General features: G+C 37.6%; 1 protein-coding gene across 10 annotated transcripts in view; it reads right to left on the reverse strand.

Annotated features, from left to right (window-relative positions):
* kcnma1a (potassium large conductance calcium-activated channel, subfamily M, alpha member 1a) overlaps positions 1-25,320 on the reverse strand; it is an 845,585-nt gene that overhangs the window by 437,182 nt on the left and 383,083 nt on the right. For all 10 annotated transcript variants that reach the window (XM_072583314.1, XM_072583323.1, XM_072583322.1 and 7 more), the window contains exon 3: positions 10,416-10,477. In XM_072583314.1, coding sequence (XP_072439415.1) covers positions 10,416-10,477 — 62 coding nt within the window. The remainder of the gene's footprint in view (positions 1-10,415; positions 10,478-25,320) is intronic.

The raw sequence follows: 25,320 nt of genomic DNA on the forward strand, positions 1-25,320 counted from the left end.
GCACCTAGAGCACCTGCAGTACAGAACAGTCCAAGCCTTGCAATATGGTGACAGATACTGCAAGTCAAAAGGGTTGAAAGGAGCAGGATACAAATATTGTGGAGGGAAATGCCCAACAGAAAACAAGGCATGTTCAAGTGTGCTCTCACAGCAAGAAGGCAAATAATTTTACACACAAGTGCTTGGCTAGGAGGAAGCACAATAAACCTGGCCCCTGGAGAGATACCAGCTGAAATTTCTGTAGAATCACTTGACATCATCAAGAGACTGGGCCAATAAATGATAAATGGTTTGTGTCTGTTTTAACGATGACTGCAAAAGGCAAACAATAAGACAACAAAATGTCAGATGGACAACAGTGCATCATGGAGCTTTCTGATCCTCATAGACCTGTACAAAGCAGCTGAACGTGATGGTCCATAAATGAAGCCTTTGTGAGCAAAATAGATGCACTATCTTTGAGTCAAGAGGACAAATTACACAGATAGCCCAATGCAAATATAAAGAGAATGAAGTGGAGATGCAGATCACAAGTGGCAAGCAACATTTACTCATTTCAGCTGTAGCAAGTCAAAGAGATTTGTAATGTGTTGCAGTGCACTAAACCACGGTCCAAGGAACTGACCCTGCAGAGTAAAATAACTGTGTTTATTATGTCTTCCTGAAGAATATCATTTCAAAATGGATGAGTGTGAGAAATTAATCAGCATGTGGCCAGAAAGTTCCAGGTGTCCACGCCAATCTGGAAGAAGCAGCAACAATTAAAGGAATTTTGCCACATCCTGCAAAGGCAAAAATCAGAACCGATCCTTGACATGAACGATAGCTATCGGTATGAAGCTAGACAAAAGTAGCAGCTTTCCAACTCAATCTTGGTATTTCCATGGCCATAGAAGAGTATCAGTGCAGACAATATGAGATAGTGAATCAATAGTGGATGACCTGCTTCTTTAGGTTTGCAGAGACACACCATTGTTGACCATATTCAAAATCAAATGCGATTGTTAAACATAATTCACCAAATGAACATGAAGCTGAACAAGAAAAAGTTGCAACTAAAGATGCCTGAAGTTATGCTCATAGGTTATGTACTAACAGCAAAACATGATTTGTTGGATTCATTCACTATTTTGCTAAATTCTTGTCCAATTTGTCATCAGAGTGCAAACCAGTACAGCAACTCTCTGCCAAAAACATGCAGTAGTATTGAGGTGCAGAGCAAGAAGCAGCATACACAAGTGTCTAGCAACTAGTGACAGTAATGCCAGTGCTGAAATACTAAGATGAAAATGATCAAGTCACCCAACAGCATAGCACACAAGACGGGATTTGAAGCAATCTTAATGCAGAAAGGAAAACTGGCTGCATTTCCATCCAAAACATTAATGTAAATGAAACAAAACTACGGTCAGATCAATAAAAATGCCTGGCCATTGTCTTTGATGCCAAATATTGATATCAGTATTTACCTAGAAAAGACAACACGACAGTGCAGTTGACTAGAAGCCACATCAAAGTGTTTTTCTCAAGCCACAACTGTCTCCTCTAAATGTTTTTCTGATTACAGAGATATCACCTAGATGTGATGTTACATGTCAAGGAAAAATATGCAGATCGCTCACATACTGTTAGAGCAGTACTCCCTATGAAGAAGAAGTTAGAGCATCCAGTTGTAAAGTTCTAGAAGTCATGAATGCAGCAGGAACATTGAATCTACCAGACTAGTTATTCACACGTTCTGGATTCTGGTTATGATGGAATAGTTTATCCACACCTTGGCGTTTAGCTCATTGTTTTAGAGAATTTTCAAAATGTGGGAAGTTGCTACCTACACAGCAGGAAGGGCGAGCAGGAATTGTGCTACCAATCTACAGCAAATTTCACCCATCCTTACTTTGTAATACCTTGATACTGTATTTTTTGATCAGCAAAAAGTACCCAAACATGAAACGTCCAGTCCCCAACGCTGGATCTGAAATCACTGCTCTATATAACTAAATTCCTTGTGCTTCAAAATTATTGTTCAATTATCATTACCAAATAATACATCATTAGTAATTGTTAATGAAAAGTGTAAGAAATAACTTTTGTTATAATTGTTCAAACTTTTACTTTAGTTAGGGAATATTTTAGCTGTTTACATTCTAGACTTCTATTAAATGTGACCTTTCGAATGACTCATACGTATAATTGGTTATATGACAGAACACCCCCCCCACCCACCCCCCACCCCACCCCCACCCCCAAAACACTAAAATGACTCATAAAACTAATTGCTTGCGGGATGGAAAAAATCCTCTTCCAAATTGTGAAGTAACCCTTGTCGGTAGGATTGTTTGTGACTGCAAGTGATACTCAATAGATTACAATTGTGACTAAACACTGGAAGGTTTCTTCTGCAGATTATATACAATTTGCTGTGATCATCCCAGTATCCTCTACCCAGGAGGGAAATAAAGGAAGTTGACAGTAGTCTTTAGGTTGTAATTAATGCCACTGAACCATGAGATTTGAAAACTCCATCATAAAGTAGTTCAATTTGCAAAGCCTTGAAGTCCAAGAGTAGTTATATACGCTTTATTTTAGCTCCTGAATTAACCCCGCATGGCACTATATAAATATCTTACATATTTATTATTCAAAGATTCTGTGCTAAATTGACAGGCGATTAATTGACAAACTAACGTAGATTTATTTATGTTAAGCATAATAAACTTTTCCAGGTGCATATTAAAATGGAATTCTTTCATAGCACCATTTATACAATTAATGATTTTCCCATTTGAGGGAATAAACTTTAGTCATGACACATTTGCAGGCAGAAATCCTATGAGAGAGATATTGTCTTAATGAAGAAGTGTGCATTGATCAACAGGCACACTGCACAAGAATAGATGCATTAAAGAAGATAATGGTCTGAATCTTCCAGCAGCTGCAGTTTCTTTTGTCTCTATCTGAATCTTCCAAATGGTAGCATTGCAGCAAGACTATCCCGACCCAGTACAACTGAAGCTCTTTCCGAATCTTCTGGCCCTCAATATCAAAGAAACGCGCAATGGTCAGAGTAGAATTGGGGCAAACAAGACATGCCCCCTTTGTATGGCATGAGCTGTTGTATGATGTTTAATGAATGTTAGTGAATGGATGAGTGAATGGGTGACTGGGTGGGTGAGTCGGTGTGTGAACGGGTGACCCAGGTGGGGGAGATTTAGTCAAGGTGGACACACATTGGGTTGTGGTATTATCAAGTGGAAGTTGGTTGGTGTCAGGGATAGTCAGGTGATTAAGGGAGGTGACTGGGAATGAACCTTTTTGAGTTAGCCAGGTCTTGGGTTTTAATCTGTCTAACATCTTCTAGTTCAAGAGTTGGGACAGTAACAAAAGCTCCCAAAGAAAAATGGGGATTTGCCCACTAGAAATTTAAAATTGCTGCACAATTTGCAGATGGGTCTATATGTCAGGATTTCCACAGGATCATGAAGTGTATTTTCAGCATATATTAGTTTTCAATAAAATCTGAAGCCTGGAAGATTTGGTCAAATGCAGCCTAGCTGCAAAGGATCCTGGAATACACTGGACACTTCAATCTTTAACATGCTGGAGCTCTAGAAGAACTCCCCCTGAATTTATCATCTGCAGCCTCAGGAATATTTCCCCAATAGTCCCTATTTATTCACTAGAAAATACAGAACACTTCTGTGAAGTATCACTTCTGAAAGCAAAAAAAAATCAGTTCACTAATTTATGGAATAACAAGCTTTATTATTAGTCTTTTTTGCTGCTTCCTCCAATGGAAGAAGGACCTTAACTTTTATTTTAAAATGTTCTATTGGAATATCCCTGAGTTTGAACTGATCTTCTATCATGTTTTCACTACTGCAGAAGTGATACTTTAACTCCACGCTTATTCTGGCAAGTTAATATTGTCACACACTATACCCCTGTATTTCTGGAGGTATAATTTTTTTTAAAAACTTCCAATTAGAACTATGTAAATTGGTCTAAGACAAGGCAAATCACTTTAAAAAAGCAAAGTTGCCTCGAGGTGAAGGTGAAAATGAAATCGCCCTCACGAATATGAAAAGGGAGACTGTTTATAATCCTCACAAATAAAAACCTACCAGTTCTTAGTAGAGCACTGGATATTGAGACCATGACTGTCACAGATAGACCCAAGAGAAATACACACAGCAAAATTATTTGAAGGGAGGCTTGGAGAGCTTTTGGGAGATTACAGAAAGGAAGCTTGCTACATCCACTTCTCTCTCCAAGAAACTTAACCAGTTTCCATGGAAACGAGTCCCAAGAATAACATCAAGGAGACAAAACATTTAAAACAACTGAGATTCACAACTGTTGACTACAACAAAGAATGCAGCAAACCAACTTTTCATCTCAAGAACAACCAAAGGACTCTAAACTGCATACTATTTTACCTTCCACTATATTAGACACCATCTTCTTTTAACTTTACACATAGATTTATGCATGTGTGAGAGATAATCCAAGTGACTGCACAAAAGTCAAATGCTTCAGTCAAGTATTTCTAATTCTTTTCTTTGGTTTAGCAGTCAATAAATTTGTTCTTTCCCTCACTCAAGAAAAACTTGTGATTGGCTCCTTACTGCTCACAGTTGACAATTTAAGTTGGGGGGAGGGGGCAGGGGGTAGCATAGCCTAATGATAAAATAAACTTAAACCATATTGTGACCAACCAAGAGTAGCTATCTCACCATTTCTAATTTGGTCTAATGATACTTCATCCTTGAACTTTCTCCTTAATTTAAGTGGATTGGGGATCTATTTCCATTTGCTTTGTCTGATGCTAACAGTTCAAAAGAAGACAAGGAGAGGGTTAATAACCTCACAGTGAATGGTGTGACAATACTATGGCTTGAAGAGATGTATTTTTTCCTGGGTTTTATTTGAAGAGAGGTTTTAAGACAGAGGCACGGAACTATCTATTTGAATCCAATACCACAAACATCCTATGAGGTATTGGAGATTTTTTTTAAAAAAGTTGGAACAATAGATGCAACCTGAATGGGTGGGGTCAAACACCCTCAGAGACAGGAATGTTAGTTTTAGTTTCTCAATAGCAATTTCTGCTAGGGTCTTGAAGCTGGGTTTAGAAGCTGCAATACATCTCTTCCCCACACCCCTCTCTCTGTCTCTCTCTCTCTCACACGCACACAGACACACACAGTTTTCTCAAAATATTTTTCCTCCTGGACTGGAGAATTTCCAGCAAGACAATCTATTTTACTGAATTTGTCTTTGCTAAGGTTGTGTTTATGGGATGTCACTATATTCTTATAGTTAATCAGCAGTAGTTAATATAGCTGTTATTTTGTTAAGCATTTCAATAGAGTTACAGTTAAGCCAATTCTTTCCTTGTTTTTATTTTTATTTTAACTGCCATATAAAAATAAAATGCGTTTTGCTTTATGCCAAGTAGTTTGACTAATTAAATTACATCTTGAATGCAACACCTTACACTTATCTTTAAAATAAGAAAAGTTAGGGTCTGGACTATGTTCTGAATATATTTTGAGGGGGGTCTAGTTTGGTCCATAACAATGGGATAGCTTACTGATGCTTTAATTCTGTAGGGGTCTTCTGCTAGGTTGAGATCTGATGAAAGATCATCAATTTGAAATGTTAACTGTGTTTCTCCTTTAAAAGATACTGCCTGGCTTGCAGACTATATCTAGCATTCTCTTTTTATTTCAAAACGATCCCTTTAGGACACTTTTGAACTAATCTTCCTCTAGGTGCTTCAGAAATAATATTGGCCACTGATATCCCTAAAAAAATTCCTGAACATTACCTTACTGCAGAACTGGGCAAATTTCATTCTCCTAAATTCCAATGATTCAAGACACATTTGTGACCCAATAGGACAAAATGCCATTTCAGGAATCTGCCTGGCGAACATGCATTGTATTCCTTCTATTGCAAATATATCTTTTCTTAGGTAAGGAGACCAAAACTGAACATAATACTCCAAGTGTCTTCTGACGAAAGCCCTGTACATCTGCAGTAAAACTTCCTTGCATCTTTACTCAAACCCTGTTGCAATGGACTTTTCCCATTTAACATGCGAAAGATTTCCCATTCCACAACTCACTGTCCCTTTAATTCTCCCATAGTCAGCCTAGAGTCATACTCTCAAGGGTTTATTTCCATTCTTCTTCCTTCCCAGCCTGTTAACTATTTAAACCAGTAATGTCTTTTAAAGCCATAGTTGTCCTGGAGTTTCTACCTCTAACTCAACCTAGAATGGAAATTTACTTCACTTCATTGGAAAATGAATCTAAAAGGAAACATTTTAGCAGCAACGAGAGAAACAGGGACATCCTTGAAAATGAGAAGAAAATATTCTTGGAAATGCACTTTCAACATTTTTCCATGAAATGGTTATATATAACTTTTAGGGCCAAAGGGACCAAAGACTATGGGGCAAAGTAGGAACAGGGGACTGAGTGGATGATCAGCTGTGATCATACTGAATGGCAGAGCAAGTTCCAAGGACTTAATGGCCTACTCCTTTTCCTATTCTGCATGTTCCCATGACTGATTGGCAACAGACCATGTGAGCACAGTTTTGTAAAGTCAGGTCTCAGAAGAGAATGTTGGAGGTGATGAGTTTCTTTTATTTTTTAGGTGGGTGACAGTGTTATTTTGACTATTTCAAGGTGATATCCACACTGTCAGAGTTCAGTAATCACACTGTTTTCAAAATATCACAATAAAATGGTAAAATCTTCATTTCTGTATTCATTAGATCAGAGGAAGAACAGGTCATGTGCACCAGGTTACCCTTGACTGAGTGTAGTGTTGGACTATACATATTATTGTACATTCTGAAAGCTCTGATTACCATCTTTTTACCTTGGGATTAATCAGTTTACTAAAGGGGACAATTCATCAGCAGCTCATTTTATCAGGGCACTGTAACTGAATAAAAGCCATAGAAAGCTAACATTTTGGAATGTTAAGCTATATATTTTAGCAATATTTAGAATATTGCAGAATTATCTTCTTGCATCAATTGCCTCTCTGGTAAACACTCTTCCTCAACTGCCAACAGCATTTTAAAAGTAAACATTGTTCATTCCTGAAAAAGGACATCCGTGCTGAAACTCACTGGAGTTTCATTACTTCTCATCAGTAAGTTGTAAAAGTTTTGCTTTTCTAACCCCCATATTGATCAAACGATTGGTGAATCAAGATTAGTGCAACAAAAACATTGCACACCAGAATGGACTAATGTTTGCTTCAGCATCTCAAACAGTTAAACATCACCTCACTACTGACAAAGTTCAGAAAAATCTCTAAGTAAATAGGTGAAGTGGGACCTCTTGTCACACCTCTTTGCCAGAAGAGATTTTCTTTTAAAATGAAGACAACTATGAAACCCAATATTTGCATTTCCTGTTATCATTTACTCGACAAAATAAACCAGTACAGAAACATCATACCAAAACTGCTGAAGTTATGTCAAAAACATTGTAATATTGTGTTTTTGAAAGATTAAACTGTTCTATTAAAACAAGTATGGATAATGGTGGCCATTTCTAGTTCATGCATTGCTACTTGCTATCTACGAAAAGCATTCCCAAATCAGCAAACCGCTACACTAACATGGTTGTACAAAAGAAAGGACTAACTGAAGAGAAAGGCAATTCTAATAAGTTCAGTAGGACTGTCTGAAAATAAGTGGGTGAGGGACTGCATGCTTCTGTAGTTGAACAGCAGTTCTACTTAATACTACATCTCTAACATGTCTACATTCCTCAGCAATGCAAACATATCTAATACAATTAAGAGGGTAAAACAAGAGCATGCACATCTTACCTTGATGAACTAATAATTTGATATTTAAAGAGAAAATGAATGGGAGAAAGAGCTGGTATTAGATCAAGTTATTTTGATGGTAGATTCCATTAGTAAAATGTTAGTATGTAGCTTTTCTCAAGGAAAAAAAAACTTGTAATTTCTAGCTTTCCAGCCAGTAAGCACCAGAAACTTGCTGCCACCACCAAAGCTGTGCAAAGCAGCCAATGAGAAAAGTATTTCAGATGTTTTGTCTTCCCTTCAGCAGGCTGGGATGAATGATGTCAGGGTTTTGTGTTGCAAGGAAACAAAAAGTTAAATGAATAGCACAAATGACATTTGTGCACTCTCCTCTTCCAACTATTGCTAACCAATGTCATTCATAACACGATCAATCTGAAGACCACTTCAGTGGAGATATGATAAACCCAGTGTATGTTGTGGTTCCTAAATGGTCACACGGAAGATTTTAAAAATTAGACATTCATTTTTCCCTGTTCTGTTTAATTGACCAATAAAGGACTGAAACATTTCATCTACAATATGGTGGAAATATTCACCAAAACACACTGGTTTCCATCCCAGCATGTAGCCACAGGTTGTCTGCCACCAATTTCATTTAAAGTTGGGTTGGTGGGTTCCAAACAGATTTGTATTTATTGCTACCTATTGGATTAATGCAATTGTAATTTTCTTCTTCACAAGAAAATTAATGACAAGTACAATAGCTGGGGTGTTGATATACATTGAAGCTTCCATTGCATTCCTCAACTTGCTGAACTGATATTGCATGAGGCAGAGCTAATAAAAGACTTGGATTCCTTGCTTATGCCCATTGATATGGGCTGGATTCTTCTAAAATATGAAAGTGTTGAAATTTAAACTTAAACAAACAATTAGTTCCTTTTCTTATAACAAAATGTTTTAAGAGTTTAGAACCAATGGTAGCAACATGTTCATATGCCTACTGAGCATCTATTATGGTCATCAGTTGCATTATACCGTATGATGTGCAGTTTTATTTGAGCATCATCACAATGCAACTCTTAACTCCATATTACAGTGAAAAAGACCTCTCTGCTAACAAGGTCGAGGTAATGGTCTTGTGATTTCCATTTACATCCTCCCTAGATGAATCTTTTGTTTCTTTGTTTTCCATTACAAAAGGTCCTGAGTTGCAGTGGGTAGCATCCTACCTCTGAACCAGAGCTCCAGGTTCAAGTCGCACCTGACAGCCAATGAAGGTACATTCATAATACAGCTGGTGCAGACAGACTGTCACTCACATAGTCTTCCAATATAGCCAATGGCATGTGGCAAAGGCATGAGAAATATCTGAACAACCATGTGAAGAAAGGTAATTGGGGCCTCTACCATCATTGCTCCTGATCATAGCATGAACATAAACATTCAGGTTACCATGTCAATTCCAACTCCTTTGGCAACCAGTTGACTCAGTCAGCCAGGTGGTAGCTGTGAATCAGATCAATGCCAGGACCGCAGGGTTCAATCCCTAGTCAGATTGAGGTGGATTTGGGACCTGCCTCTTTGCCCTAACCTCTGTGGAAGTCACAGTGTTGTGGGTCAGATCTATCTTTGGGCAGAGAATTGAAGATGACAATGTCCACAAATACCCTTCTTTAACCTTGCACCATCATCCCTTTATTCATTTAAGTACCATTGGACTCTGCTTTTGGATAGAACTCCCCACTACCCCCAACCCCAACTCTTGGATGTTTTTTTCCTGGCTCTGGAATTGTTTTTTAACAATTAAATCTACAATGTTTTCACCTTCTGATGAAAAATCATCAATCTGAAACATGAAGTCTGTATCTCTCGCTACAGATGCTGCCTGACTTGCTGACTTTTTCCAGCATTTTGTCAAGTAATTGGCAGCCATGCTTGTGGATATAGTACCTTATAGCACCGATGGAGGCCATTTGGCCCGTTCTGCCCACTCTTACAAAATGTTCCTTTTCAGGTAAACACGTGACTCTTTTGAAAGTTACTCTTGAATCTGCTTCCACCACCCATTCAGGCAGTGCATTTCAGATCAGAGCAGCTCACTGTGCGATTTATCATCTTCCCTCAGATTCGTTTGACAATTACCCTAAATCTGCATTTTCCATTTATCAAAAAACACACTGATGTTCAAAAAAAACCTTCCATTTGCAATGCTGACAATAAAATAAGCATTTAGATATTATTAATAAAAATGATCTTCTTAATGATAAATTATGTGAGAATACACCTTATTTCCTCTTATTTTCCAATATAGAACAGGCATATCCTGGATTAAGAAACGATCGACTAACTGTTAAGACAAAGGTAAGGAGAACACATTAAAATGTTCCTGAAGTTACAGAATTCTTACTTTTAAATCTTTTAAAAATTACAAATATAGGAAAGCAGAAAAAACACTTTTTTGCTGAAAACAGGAATACATGTTAACAACAGTGTTATTTCACAAATTACCCTGTCAGAAGGAAGTGTATACAAACTGCAAACAGAAATAAACTGAAATTTTGCCTGTAGGCCATTGGAATAGGAAGGTTAAAAAGTATTCTGGTACTTACTCTGAAGAATCAATGAAGTATATTACAAGTGCACCAATGCTGAGAGCAAAAACCAAGACCACCTGAAAACGTGAGAAAAAAATAGCTTTAAGTGAAGAATTTAACAAAAGCAAAGTGAACTACAAATACAGTTTGCAAGAAACATTGCTGTGTTTATTACTGCTGACTTCTAATCAATATTAACTATATCTACACAATGATGCTAGATAAATTCAATGTTTGACTGAGGTGTTTTGTGTGTCTTTAAATAACATTTCTTCTCTTTATGCTTCACATGATAATACATTTGTCAACTGCTGGGCTCATAATTCAATGTTACACTTCAATAACAGTCAAAAGATTTTGTGTGGATGTTGATATTTCACATCCCCAACAGCCCTTGAGCAGGAGGTGGTCAGCTGCCTTTTTGAACTCCTGTAGTCCAGGTTGCTGTCAGAAAGGGAGTCGCAGGATTATGACCTAGTGACAGTGAAGGAATGGCGATATGGTTCCAAATAAGGATGCTGCGTGGCACAGAAGAGACTCTGTAGGCAGTGGTGCTCCCATCTACTGGCTACCCTTGTCTTCTAGGTGGTAGAGGTCACAGGTGTATAAGGTGAATTATACAGAATGATATAATTGTGGATGAACGTTTAGGCTGATTAGTTGATAAGATTATCAAATTTGATGTAGAGTCAATTACTCAGTAACAATAAAAAACTTTATTAGATATATCTTTTCACTTAATTTTGAAACAGCACACATCTAACTAGTCAATGTTATAACCTACTGGCACTAACAGTCAATGCAAGGTTAATGGTTAGGCTGAATAGTAGAGTTTATGGCCATCAGACTAAATGGATCTAAAGTCAAGATGTATGATCGTTCCATTCAACTGAGCAATTCTAAAGAAGGATCTGTACTCAAATCTGCTTTTGCTTTTCAAATACTATTTCTGTTCCTGTGCAGCTGTTGTGTTTTTTGATATAAATCACACATCCAAAAAATATATAAAGGAAGCTACTGTGTCTCTGCAGGGTCTTGGAAAAGCTGATTAGTCCTTGAAGACGAGTCACCAGACACAAAATGTTAATTCTGCTTTCTTCCCAAAGATGCTGCCAGATCTGTTGAGTTTCTCCAGCAATTTGCTTTTATTTCAGAATCCCATTTCCCTTTCTTTCCCCATAGGCATGCAAGCACCTACAGCAAACTTTTTAATAATCACACCTATAGGACAAGGGTGTGCCGGTTAAATCGGTTAATCAAGACATACGCATAACTACAGTAAACCCTGACTAAGTGAAGTTTTGAACTTCCCTCACAAAAGCTTTCCAAAAATATTAACACGCCTGCTAAAATCAATGTAAAGACACACAATAAGTAATAAAAACTTAACTCAGGGTGTATACAGATCACTATTATACTTTATTTACAGCATAAATACTCAGACATCACAATACTTGAAGCATATAACTTTTGCCAGTTTATCAAGAGTACTGGTTGAACTAAGTTGCCAGTTCAAATCAAGTTTGCTGTATCACATTTGCTTTTTTATACTGTTGAGCATACTTCCAAGATGCTTTCAGGCTGTGCATTCCAATAAATAACTTGAATCTCATGTCTTCTCATTACTAATCCTCCTGCCGATGGAAATACTTTCTTGCTAGCTACTCTAGCAACCTTCTTTCATGTTGAATTTTAAATCTGCCTTTAATCCCCTCTGTTGAAAGCAGAACAAGCCTAAATTCTCTGATCTCCTTGCTTCATTCAAGTTCCTCGGCCCTGGTACCATTCTGGTAAATTTCCTCGGCCCCTTTGTCAAAGGTCTTCATATACTAAATTGAAGACTGTAAGCACTCCGGTTTCACAGCTTTGTGTAATGAGGAGAGATTTGCTGAACTCAACATTTTCTGGAGAAAAGCACGGGAAGGGTGTGTGATTCATGCCTTTAACTTGCAGAGTTATGCAAATGCATGCAGATTATACAACTGTGAATGTGAATGCAGAGCTAAAGAAACATGGTAAGCCTCAAGTGCGTATTGACATTAGAATTTTGTTTTGCTGAGCAGTCACCATGGGTTGCCTCAGGATAAAGGAAGTTGGACTCTGGGCGTTATTGGTTCATCACACCCTTCGACTAATAGCCACTCAGCTCCAAGGAAAAATGGGATTTTTTCCTCGGAGCATAGGAAGTTGAGAGGTAACCTTATAGAGGTTTATAAAATCACGAGGGGCACAGATAAGGTGAAGAGGAAAGGTCTTTTCCCTTGAGTGGAGGAGTTCAAAACTAGGGGGCATAACTAGGGTGACAGGAGAAAGATTGAAGAGGGACCTGAGCAGCAAGATTTTCACACATAAGGTGGCTCGTGTGTGGAACAAAATATATGAGGAAGTGGTAGATGCAGGTACAGTTATAACATTTAAAAGACATTTGGACAGGTACATGAATAGGAAAGGTTTGGAGGCATATGGGCCAAACACAAACAAATGGGACGAGCTTAATTTTGAAAACTTGGTCAGCATAGACAGGTTGGAATGAAGGGTTTACATGTGTTTATGACTCTATAATAGGCACACCGTGTAGAGCTAGTAGCAGAAATACCAGCTGTTATGACTTGACACACAGTTCAAAGAAAGTATAATTACAATTAAAAACAAAATAATCAGCTATTTCGCAGCCATTCTCTTTCAGCTGTTGACACCAGGAGCGTGTGAAACCTGTGTACATGCTTTTGCTGCATGAGCAAATGTGTAATATCAGCATGACCAGAAATGACACATTTTTGATGCACAGTTCCTGCACCATTTTCTCAAAAGGTGTCTAATTCCAAGGAAATCAAGCTGGATTTTCACAACTTAAATTAGCCCAAAATCGGACACTAAATTTAGATCAGAGTGTAAGGCTGCTTGGGGCATTAAAACATAAAGCATTAAAACATCTAATTCATCTTTACAAAGATGGAAAAATGGTTCACAGCCTTTTTCACACAATGATTGGAGTCCTCATTTCTCTCACTCTTTCAATACTATCCACAATACTGAAAGAATAGTTCATTGTGTCAACAAATTAAGATTTAGTTTTTGCCATTATTTATCTCATTTTTACACTAATGTTTTAATCCCCGTTCCACAAATTAGAAAACGGTGAACTAGCCGCCTATCTAGCCTGAGCAATAATGGTCAGCACAGAGGTGACCATTTAGCCCATCGTATCCACACAGTCTACAAAGATTTGACCACATTATTCCCAGTTTCCGGCTCTTGTCCAGCTACTCTGGAGGCTATGCGAACATAAATGAGCATCTAAGTACTGCTTAAATATTACAAGAGTTTCTGACTCAACTACCCTTTCAGGAATTGAGTTCTAGACTCCCACTACCCTACAAGTAAAAAACCCTTCCCTCAATCCATTTCTTAGCCCTCCAACTCTTCTCTTAAATCTATGCCCCTGGTTACTGACCCCTCCACAAATGGAAAAGGTGCCTTATAGTCCACTTATCTATGTCCCTCATTGTCTTATACATCTCGGTCACATCCTCAGTTGGCTAGTCACTGTGACAACATAGACAAGAGGAAGAATCAGAGCAAACTCTCAGCAAAAAGAACGATTTAAAAATTCAACCTTCATAATATATTTTGAGTGCTTTTCTAACTGAACCTAAATTTGGAGCTATGATTGCAATAATACATCGTCACTCATTTTATATCCTCATATCGATATATTTAAGTATAGATACATATAAAAACATACAAAAATTAAAAAGTAGTTCTTCTCATTCAGTTCTTAGGCATTTGTCAGGATTGAGGCAGTTGTCTTCAGTCTGCTTGTTGGCTTTAAGATGGATTTTAAGTCCAATGTACAGTTTGTGGACTCTGCCACATGCGAGGCAGATGGTGCTTCAAGTTCAAGATACATACACACAAACACATATGGATATATAAAGCACATGGCTCTGTACAAACATGTGCATGCATTTGCATATTCTAACAGAATATACATTTGTAACCAGAGGAAAGGTTAACAAAAAGCCCTAAATGTTCAGGCTAGCATGATGAGATCTGCACGAAACTTGCTTCAAAGAAAATGAGGATCCAATCGTTATTGATGATTGTTTATATCGTTTTTAGCTAACCTCAATCCCAGAATCCCCAGGTAATGCCATGGTTTTCCATTCAAATTGTTGGCAAATTACAGCATAACCATAAAATCAAGTTAAAAGACCAACTGCCCTAGTGTTTCCGTTTATGAATAAGAACTACCATATTTTACAAATTGACTTAGTTTCAACAGTAAAAGATCATAAGTTTAAATTTAACATTCACCATAAGGCTGTCAAATATTGTAATGGAAGGTGCACTTTATATATATAAAGTTATATTTTGGGACTGACATTTTAAAATAGATGTAGAAAGATCTAGGCCAGTTCTGTGAAATTATTTATTTTAAAGAGGTCAGAAAGTCATTTGGAACAGTGCAATAATTCCAATAAATCATGTGACTGCAGTTAAGCATCTGGCAGAATCTCTGTAGTGTTAAGGGATAGTATGTTCATACTGCTGAGTTTACAATGGACCGGAAAGTCATTCGATTTGTTCTTTTTTGAGTCAGTTCAGATGAGTCAGGAGGTCAATTCATAAAGGGGAGAGCATCTTCTCCCAGCAGCAGAATCAAGCTTTTAGTTCAGGGGAACCAGTCCCCTAGTCAAAGAGTTTCAGTTTGTACAGCTTTTAAATCAAGACGGTTTGGTTAAAAATCTACAAGTTGTTAGACTGAAAAGGTTTTGGCCATCAGAATCATAAAAGTTTCAGATCAGCCAATTTGGAAAGGAATTGTTAAATTTCTCTGGAATCCAAGAAAAAGAAACCTGGAGTAATCAACTAAGTAGAAGTTTTAAAACGTTGAGGTAAGAATGAAGATTCTCTGGAACTGAGAACTGTAAAAGGAGTATGATTGATACTCCAATAACACTCAATAAGATCAATATCATCCAGGACAAAGCCTGCCTAATTGGCACCACATCCATAAACATTCATTCCCACCACCATGGGACAGTTAGTAGCAGCAATGCATACCATCTACAAGATGCACTACAGAAATTCTCCAAAGCTCCTTAGAAAGTATCTTCCAGACCCATGACCACTTCCATCGAGGAAAAACAAGGGCAGCAGATGCACAGGAACACCACCACCTGCTGGTTCACCTCAATCCACTCATCTTGACATAGAAACATATCGCATTCCTTCACTGTCGCAGGGTCAAAATCCTTGAATTCCCTCCCTAAGGGCATGTGGGTCCATCTACAGTATGCGGACAGCAGCAGTTCCAAAAGGCAGCTCACCACCAGCTTCTTTTCAAAGGGAGGTACAGGTGAGCAATAAATGCTGGCCATTTGCATCAAACAACCATTTAACATGCAATCTGAACAGTGGCAATGTCCATATCCCATGAAAACAAAAGGATAGTATTTTAAAAAACGGGGGCTGAAACCTTGCTTTGCTACTTGTGTTCAGATCTGTCTAAATATCTTTTATACATAGATAGCTTCTTTCTTCTTTTGTGGACTAAACATGTATTGTGATGTTAGAGAATACTGTGGCCTCGTGTCTATATGTTATAGTCACTCACCATCATGGTAGTCAACTGCAAATATTAAAGATTTGATCTGTCAAGAGTTTTCATTCTGGGACCTCACGTATTCAGTATTAACATCAGCTGATATCATAACAATATACAGAAATTTTAAACATATTATAGCAGAAAGCCAATGGTCAGAGCAATTGTTAAACTGTTGTGTGATGCAAAATACTTTTTCACACAAGTACTGTTTTCAGTAAATATTTTATGTATTCTATCATAGGATGTGGCAATGCTAGCCAGACTAATGGGTATTGTAGACGTTGAACTTTAATAACTATTCATGGTTTAAATGAATCAACTCTTACACACACAAAGAAACAGCAATAATTCTGTCTGGAATAAACTATTAAAGGACAAGGACAAATTTATAGAGGACTTGAAAGCAATTAGTCATGTCTGGCAAAAGGAATGGGGGCTATTTGAATAAAACTGCTTTTACACCTGCTTGATATACTGGATGCTTTATCGCCACAAGGACAACTGATTGCCTTGCAGAAGAATTTAAGGAGTTAGTTGCGGGAGAACTCTGTCTTTGAGCAGACAGTTAAGGTCAAATGCAACAAGGAACAAAGAAGCTACTTCTGATAAGTAGGCAAGCTGCAGACTTGCAGGAATTTGGATGAAAGAATCTATTGAATCATCAAACTTGAAATGGTGAAAATTGTGTAAGAACCCAACACCAATAGAAGTAGTCAGCCGCAGAACTTTGAAGAATAACATTGCATGAGGATCAAACTCTGGACACTTCTACAGACAAACACTGTTAGTGGAATCTTGACAAGTTGAGTCGTAAGGCTTAATTTGCTTACTTGAGGGGTCTTATTTTGGTTGTTACATACAATAAAGTTTAAATCATTATTTCAGTACTTGATTGTCTGTGTGACTTCTTAATAACTAGCTATAGTAAAGATAACTTGTGGTGAATTACCCATAACATTTGCTGTCTATTCCAAATTGTTCTCAAGAAGGTGTAAATGACCCACCTTGAACCATTTCTTGCCCATGTCCAAGTGTATCATAGTCCTGTTTGGGAGGGAGATCAAGGACTTTAACCCAGCAGCAGTCTCAATCAGGACAATGCCTGGCTTGGAGGGGAAATTGCTGGTAGGGATATTCTTGTGCATCTGCTGCCCTTGTCCTTCTAGGTGATGGGAGTCATGGATTTGGGAAGTGCGGTTGAAGGATCCTTGGTCAACGACTGTAATGCATCTTGTACATGCAATACACTGTTGCCAATGTGCAGTGTTCCTACAGGGAGTGAGTGATTAAGGCAAGGGATGGGATGCCAATTAAGCAGGCTGCTTTGTTCTGTTCACATAAAAATAACAGACTCAGAATCCTTTCCAATCCAAGAGCTCTAACCAAAGGGGTAAGTGTTACAGAAAATATCCTTGGAATGCAGACAAAGGTAATACTGCAAAGAACAAGAATGCTTATTAGATATCTAGAGAGTGAACCCTGCCCTTTATAAAGGAATGATTTTGTCTGCAGTGTGATGATATTGTTCTTTTAACAAGGTTATGTCATCCTTGGCTTTTTTTTTCCAGAGAGGTCATAAAAAACACAGACTCTGAAAAGTCTAAGTTTGAAGGGTTTTAGGGTCAGTTTGACTATAGCTAACAGATACTGCCTCAGGATAAAAGGCTTTCAAGTTTAAAAAAAACACTTGTACATTAAAAGGGAAGTGGTCAGGACTCCCAGCTCAGCTTTTCTCTGGTTTGGTTTGGTCTGGCTGTTCACTGAAAACAATTCAGGCAGTTGTGAAGCTGTTAGACCCAAAGAAGCAGGTCCACACTGACCCTCCCTCTATCTGATTTCTCTCATGTAAGACCCTGTGTTTGATTTTACCTTTTGGGCCAAGAGTTTTTATGGGGATTGTTGCAAGTATTGTGAACAGCATCATTAAATTGGGATAGTCTGTTGGGTTTTCAGATCGGTTAAGTTATTCTGTATTCTGTTCTCTTTTGTTTGTGTTCCATTTGGTAATCTTGTAAATGAATTCTGTTTTGTTTAAAACTAAGTGGTTTGACCAGTTGCATCCCTCCTGGAATATCTGTGTTACACCTGCTTAAGAGGCCAAGGTAGGATCCAGGCTACTTTATGGAAATGTTTTGAGGGGGTCTGGCCTGGTCCATGACAGCAGTTTGTAACGTTATTTGACAGGATTCAACGTGCCTGGAAACCTTACCATAAATAAAACTAGTTTTCATTCATAACACTCAGAATAATTTGCAAATCAGGTGAACTTATGTAGATTAAAAACTCCAGCACCAATAATGCAGCAGTTAAATATCTTTAAGCTATCTACGCAATGATGAAACTTATCTCCAGTGTTATTTACTCCGCAATACACCATTTTATTTAAAGGCCACTTGTGGCACAATGGTAGCATCCATGAGCCAGTATTACACATCTGAGTAGGTTGATTAAAAATATCTGCTACCTGATTTAAACTTCATAAAGAGTAATTTGATGGTTGCAAAGTTTCATAGCCTCAATATGGACACAGTAAGGTTACAGCTCTCCAATTGCTCACTGACGATTTGTTTAAGGAGTTGGCTCTATTGCAAAACAGGTTAAAGATTTGTGAATATCAAAGTTTAACATCTGTAAAATTTCAGTGGGTTACGCAACAGCATTTTAGTCAAGGCTGCGTTCTATTAGGATGCAGTTGAAAACATCTCTCCCATTGTGTGATCCCAGCAAGCCCATTTTCAAATTATGTACAGTAACATTTAATAACTTGCACCATTAGTCTCCATGGAAATATGGGAATATTTCTGCACCTTAACAATGAAATCACATGCTTTCAATCATCAATTTAAGAAGTCAGAGAGGCAGGAAACTACAGATACAACAGTGAAATGAGAACATGCCAAATTCAGCATTTTAGAGCAATTATGTCATCCCATACTCTGATCATACTCTGAACAGGAGGGCAGGAAGATAATAATGGAGACCCACAAGTGGAACTTGACAGCTTTTAATAAGAGTAAAAGGTTGCTTAGGGTCATAAATAGCCAAAACAATACGCACTTTTGCACTATTTTTAAAGATATGGAATACCCAAAGGCTCTGTCCCCAAAGAGGGACAGAGACATAAAACTGAGCAGCAGTTAAGAGTCACAGGAGGCGATCAAACTCATACATTCACAAGCCTTTTCAAAACCTAAGACAGATATAGTAGACCAAACAGTGATTCCAAAGTGCAGGCTACCAGAACAAAATGTTGAGGGAGGAGTGCAGGTACAGAGCAGACCAGACTTGGAAGAGAAGGTGTGAACTGGTGCACAAGGGTTAAGCAGATTGCCAAGTAGCAGCACGGTGGCTCAGTGGTTAGCACTGCTGCCTCACAGTGCCAGGGACCCAGGTTCAACCCCAGCCTTGGGCGACTGTCGTGTGGAGTTTGCACAATTCTCCCCGGGTCTGCGTGTTTTTTCTCTGGGTGCTCTGGTTTCCTCCCACAGTCCAAAGATGTGCAGGTTAGGTGAGTTGGTTATGCTAAATTGCCCGTAGTGGTAGGTGCATTAGCTAGGGGGAATGGGTCAGGGTGGGTTGCTCTTCAGAGGGTCAGTATGGACAAGCTGGGCTGAAGGGCCTGTTTCCACACTTTGGGGAATCTAATCAAGTAGAGTGCTGTGAAGTTCAGGTGATATTTTTCACCTTGTCTCAATGAACAAAATGTACAACAGAAAGCACAAAAAGATAGTTATAAACTCAGACAGGCCTGGCTAGGTGAATGCGAAAACATTTCTACGAGCCCATTACTGCCCTAAGTGGCGAGTCTAAAAAGAACTTAAGCACTACTCCATTAATTGGAGAGTCACTAATTTACTTTCACCTTGGCTTCTCCTGTGAAAAAACAAGTTGTCAGAGGAAAATAAACCACTTTCACTTGTACCTCTGTATTCATCCAGGTAGCCTGGGATAAGACTGTCAGGATATAATGAACTATAATCAGATGCTGTTCGTAAGAGTGTTTAGATTGTTGGCAGCACTTGATTCTTCACTGAAGGAGGCTCAAGATTGGGTTTGAAGTGGTAGTTCATAAATTGTGTAAACTTTGCTCCAGGTATTCGTAATGACATTAGAACCACTTGATGAATTTATTGCCTTGTGGTCAGTCTCTGGCACCAGCGGCTCTCCGTTTAAAACACACTGCCTGAATAAGATTAACTTGCATTCAAGATAACTTGTAGATCTTAATTAAATTCCTTTCTGAAAAGGAAGACAATCAGAGTAACTTTTCAAAATTCATGTACAGTGCGTTTTAGATCGAGCAGATATTAAGGAGCGGTCCTTGACATATTTGTTACTGCGAAATTTTAACTTTGCCATTTGTATTTTTAATATGAAGTTTATTCACCGTTACAGAACAATTAATTTTAAGGCTTATCACTGGGGGAGGGCAGGAGCACTTTACATGAATGCTTGAACTCAACCCTGGCTGTAAAAGTACAACAGCATGTGTTTCTCAGCTCTACTACTGGCATCAGGGACAAAATACATTTCTCTCCTCTTTGTGCAGAAATTAAAATATGATTTGATTTTAAACGTTCTTTAAGAATAAAAAAATCAGGTGGGCATACAATGAGATTAAATGTGAGGTCAACAATTTGGAGAAGAAACAAGTTTCGGGAACATAATATTATACAGGTTCAGCTTTTTTTAAGGATAATTTTAATAGGGAAAATTGTAAAATATATAACTTAATAAAACTGTCATTTGACCTCCCTACTCTAGTAATTATATTTAAAATACTTTCTTTAAAGGATCAATGAATGACACTTTTTTTCATTGCTAAATTTTAATTTTGCTACTTACATTTTTTTGTTAGAAAATGTATTGACTATTTATTTCAGGAATATTGATTTGTTTTCCTAAAATAAGCTTGTGCAGCATCCTGAGTGTGTAAGTTATTTTGTTACATGAAATCAACAGCAATTTAAGCACTCTGTTAACCAGTCACCAAGTCTGGTATCTTTTCAGAGCTATATCTGAAAGAAAGCCGCATTCAAAACAAGTTCCATTACTAAGTTGCATCCTTGAAGTAACATACTGAAGGAAAGAGAAGTTCAGTTGAAAGGACAAATACAAGCAGCACTGCAGAGGCAGAGATGAAATAATCCTTTCCTAAACTGTTGGGTCATAGCATTATCAGGAAAGCGGCTGAAACGTTTTACAGGATGATGCTTTCCTATTAACTTTCACTTCCAAAAGTCTTTCAAAATATTTGAAGAATGATGGATGCTTAAAAATGATCACAAATCAAACAGCTTCTGAACGTATAAGTGCGCACTCATAGTAGCATTGTAGTGTCAGTGCAAAGTGCAGCTTCACAACCTAAACCTGGAGTCAAAACCAGACTTTGCACCAGAGTGGAATGAAATGTTATAAACATAACTCCATTTTGTTTCAATTTAGAGCTATTTTGAGCCATAACGTCTAATTTGTACTTAATATATTCAGCATTGTTGGAAAGTGATACAGGCTTTTCTTGATGTTAAACATGGCAAGTTAATGCTCCAAACATGAGTTCAGATGCCTGAGTAACTAGAAGAATAGTGCTCATGCATAAGCCAAACCCTAAGAATAAGTTATTGGATCAAAATAATTGTGAGGTATCAGTTTTGGCATGAATCTTTGGAAGTCTCTATCTCAGGATGTTGTGAATGTAATATTATTAAATATTAAAACCAAGAAATATTAATTATTGATCTCTTCAGGATATAAAAGATTTGGGATGTGGGCAGGGAAGTGGAGTTAAAGCTCAAGATCAGCCATGACCACTCTGAATAACAGAGCAAGCTCAAGTGGCCGTGTGGTCTTTGCCCACTCCTATTTCATATGTTCTCGTATTAATTGAACACACTGGTTTTATTCAGTTACAATTCACTTTTATGCTAAAAGTAGTTTCCCAATGCAACAAGTGTGTTCCGAGCTACAGTGCTCAATGGGAAGAATGAGAGTTATAATATGACCACCACAAGTTTACAATTTGTTTATTTACAACTTAATACCATATGATGCACCAGGCATCTTAGGATGCAGTATGCAGCATCCATTCCACTAAGCTCGAAGCTCCAGTTTTGAGTCATACCTCAGACTTATGGCCAAGCAAAGTGCGGCCATAATATATCAAAACAGATTAATATTCTGCAAATGCTTCCAATACATAACAGTGGTATGACTGGGAGAGATCCCTGAAAAGAACTGGAGTTTCTTTCATCAGTATCCATAACTCAAGGCTGCTACATCAAATGTGGAATGGCACCTCGCACTCAAGTAAACCTATTATTTACTTGAAGCAAATGAAGAGTAAGAAAGGTGAATTTATTTGACAGTAACAAATAAAAAAAAAAGAGGTTGAACTAGGTAATCAAACCCCTATCCCTGGCATTTTTAGCTTCCTTTTAAGCATTTGCAGTATACCATTCAAGATCAGAGCCGGTTGCAGAGAGTGGTGAACTCGGCCTGGACAATCACAAAGGCCAACCTCCCATCGATAGAATCCATCGACCAGGCCCACTGTCAAGGAAAAGCCGCCAGCATTCTCAAAGATCTATCCCACCTTGGCAAAGTTTTTCTATAACCTCTACCATTGGGGAGAAGGTACTGAAGCCTGAACACACGCACCAGCCGGTTTCGAAACAATTTCTACCATGCTGTTGTTAGAATACTAAATGGACTCACAAACTCTTAACATCTGCCTGTACCTGTGTTTTGTTTTTACTGCTGTTTACCTATTATTTACTTAACTATGCTACTTCACTCTGTGATCTGCCTGTATTGCTCGCAAGACAAAGCTTTTCACTCTGCCTCAGTACACGTGATAATTAATTCAATTCAAAATCAATACGACCTGAAATTTCCACAGTATCTTTAAAAATCCAATTCCTTGTTGATACCATTCAGCATTTGGTGGAGAACCCAGGTGGAGAATACTAAGCACTGCACGTTTAATTAAATTGACGGGTTCATAGTGACACTCTTCATCATGGCCTGATTCAGATGGCCTGTCACAACTGTCTAACCTCCAGGACTGACTACATGATAACCAGCACTTCAACAATTACCACAACCTAAAACATCGCATCAGCAACCTTGCCATTGCCTACAGAAAATAGTGCTTTTAAAACAATCAACATCTCGAAGGGTTGTAAACGTCTATTAAATCAGGTCTTTGCCTTCAATGGCCCAGCAGACACAAATTTCTGAAAAGTCTTTCCTCATAACTTTCATTTCTCATTGCTGGAATTATCTTGGTGATTTTATTCAGAACACTTGCAATGCTTTTTAATATGAATTGATGCACGCTCAGCATTTCTTTAAGAGAAAGACAGACAAACAGTACACCGGCCAAATTTGTGCTGAGTGTTTGTACTTTGTAGCAGCCAATTTCCCTTAGAGCCAAACTCTGTTAAGCAAGCAACAATTTTGTCAAGAAGTGTTATACTCCAGTTAGGTTTGTATTTCAATCAGTATTTCTGCGTACATCTTTGGACCAGGGCCAAAGCAATTGAGATCTCTAATGGAAACAAATTAAATGAGAAAAACATCTCATGACATATACGCATCCTCACACAACTGATTATAATCTTTAATACGTTGCTATAGCTCAGAGATTATACTGCAGATCAATTAAATTGAGAAGTTAAAAACATATATATAAATAATTGGGAAATTGTGTGGACTAACTTGATAATCAAATTGATATGGTTGTCTTAAGAACATGAGAAGAGCTGTGCTGGCAATTAAGAATGCCTGTTTGGAGGTTATCACACTAACATAAAAAGATTTCTTCATTCAAGATTTGCAATTATAAAGACATATGTGTATTCCGAGCGACATACAACCTTACCAGCATTATCCTGTCTCTCCTTTAGTGATATAAGGTGTCTGGTTATAAACATATTTTATCATCATTTATTTTGGTTTTCCAATTGTTGAATCTAAGATGAAGGTGATCAAAAGCTAACAAACCAGAACTTATCGCAAGCATTTATACCTACAAATCCAAAGATGGGCTGCAAAACAGACATTTGCATTCATGATGCTGAGATTTGCTATTTCTAATCTCCCCTCATATAAAAGAAAAACTGTATTATTTAAAATCATAATTAGAAGCCATCAAAGATTCTGGAAATCTACATATATTATTTATAGTTTGTTAACTTTGACATAAGTGCTAGGAAATACCTCTGCACCTTTCATCATTGACTCTATGTCAAAAAATAACATGGATAATTTAAGTTTCTATCCATCTACTTTAGTGAAAATCAAAGCTTGAACCAGGATTTATTTTTCCCCACATTATTTCCTTTAAAAAATGAGGACAGCAATGAGATTAATCTAGCTCCAGAGGATCTGTATAGTATATAATTTCTTTAAGGTTATGACCCAGCTGATATTATTACTGGGCAAGGCAGATCTCAGACTGAAATCCAGCCTGATAAAATATACTTTGTTTTCTTTTAAATTTTAACAAGGTGATCATTCATTCAAACTAAAAGCACACAAGGTTGATTTTGGTTTTAACAATTAAATAAGAAGTCTATTACACAAGAGAAATAAATAGAATAAACCAAAGTATTAACTTATAACACAAATTTAAATGTGAAACTTGGTAAAACAAAATTAGCAATAATCCCAACAGCTTCCCGTTACAGTCCTCAAACCCCAGAGAGAAATCCCTTCTTTATCCCACAGAGTTTGATTTAGCTGTGGCTTCAATTCTGATCAACTATTCGTTGATTCATCACACAGTTGAGCTTAAACTTGCTGAGCTTCAAATAACCCCTTCAGGTTTTTAACCAAACATTTCTGGTCTTATAAGACTATTTGCACTAAGGTGATCTACTTTTAACAACTCTAAAATAGCTTCTCCTTTTGCAGAGCAACTACTTTACATAACCAGATTTAGCTGAGAACACTATTGAAAACTATTAAATTGAAACTAAAAGAAGCATGTTTTTCCCAAAGCTATGGGTGTTTCATGTAAACCCCCACAAATTTCAGAATCTGAAAGCTTAATGCATTATACTGTTTACTTTGTTCGAGTGTAATCTTGCCCAATGTAAACAAAAACATCTCTCCAATCTCTCCAGGAAGTCCTTCCTTCACTATTTTTAAAGAAAATCACCATGGCTACAGAAATACTTACAAGTTATCCATTATAACTCCTTCAGACACACAGGAAATCCATATGTCACAAGTTCAAATATAAAAATCTGAATGCAAAAATCAAATCTATATAGATCACACACCTTAGGTCACAATAAAGAAAAA

This window comes from Chiloscyllium punctatum, chromosome 13, assembly GCF_047496795.1.
Source record: "Chiloscyllium punctatum isolate Juve2018m chromosome 13, sChiPun1.3, whole genome shotgun sequence".
Lineage (NCBI taxonomy): Eukaryota > Metazoa > Chordata > Chondrichthyes > Orectolobiformes > Hemiscylliidae > Chiloscyllium > Chiloscyllium punctatum.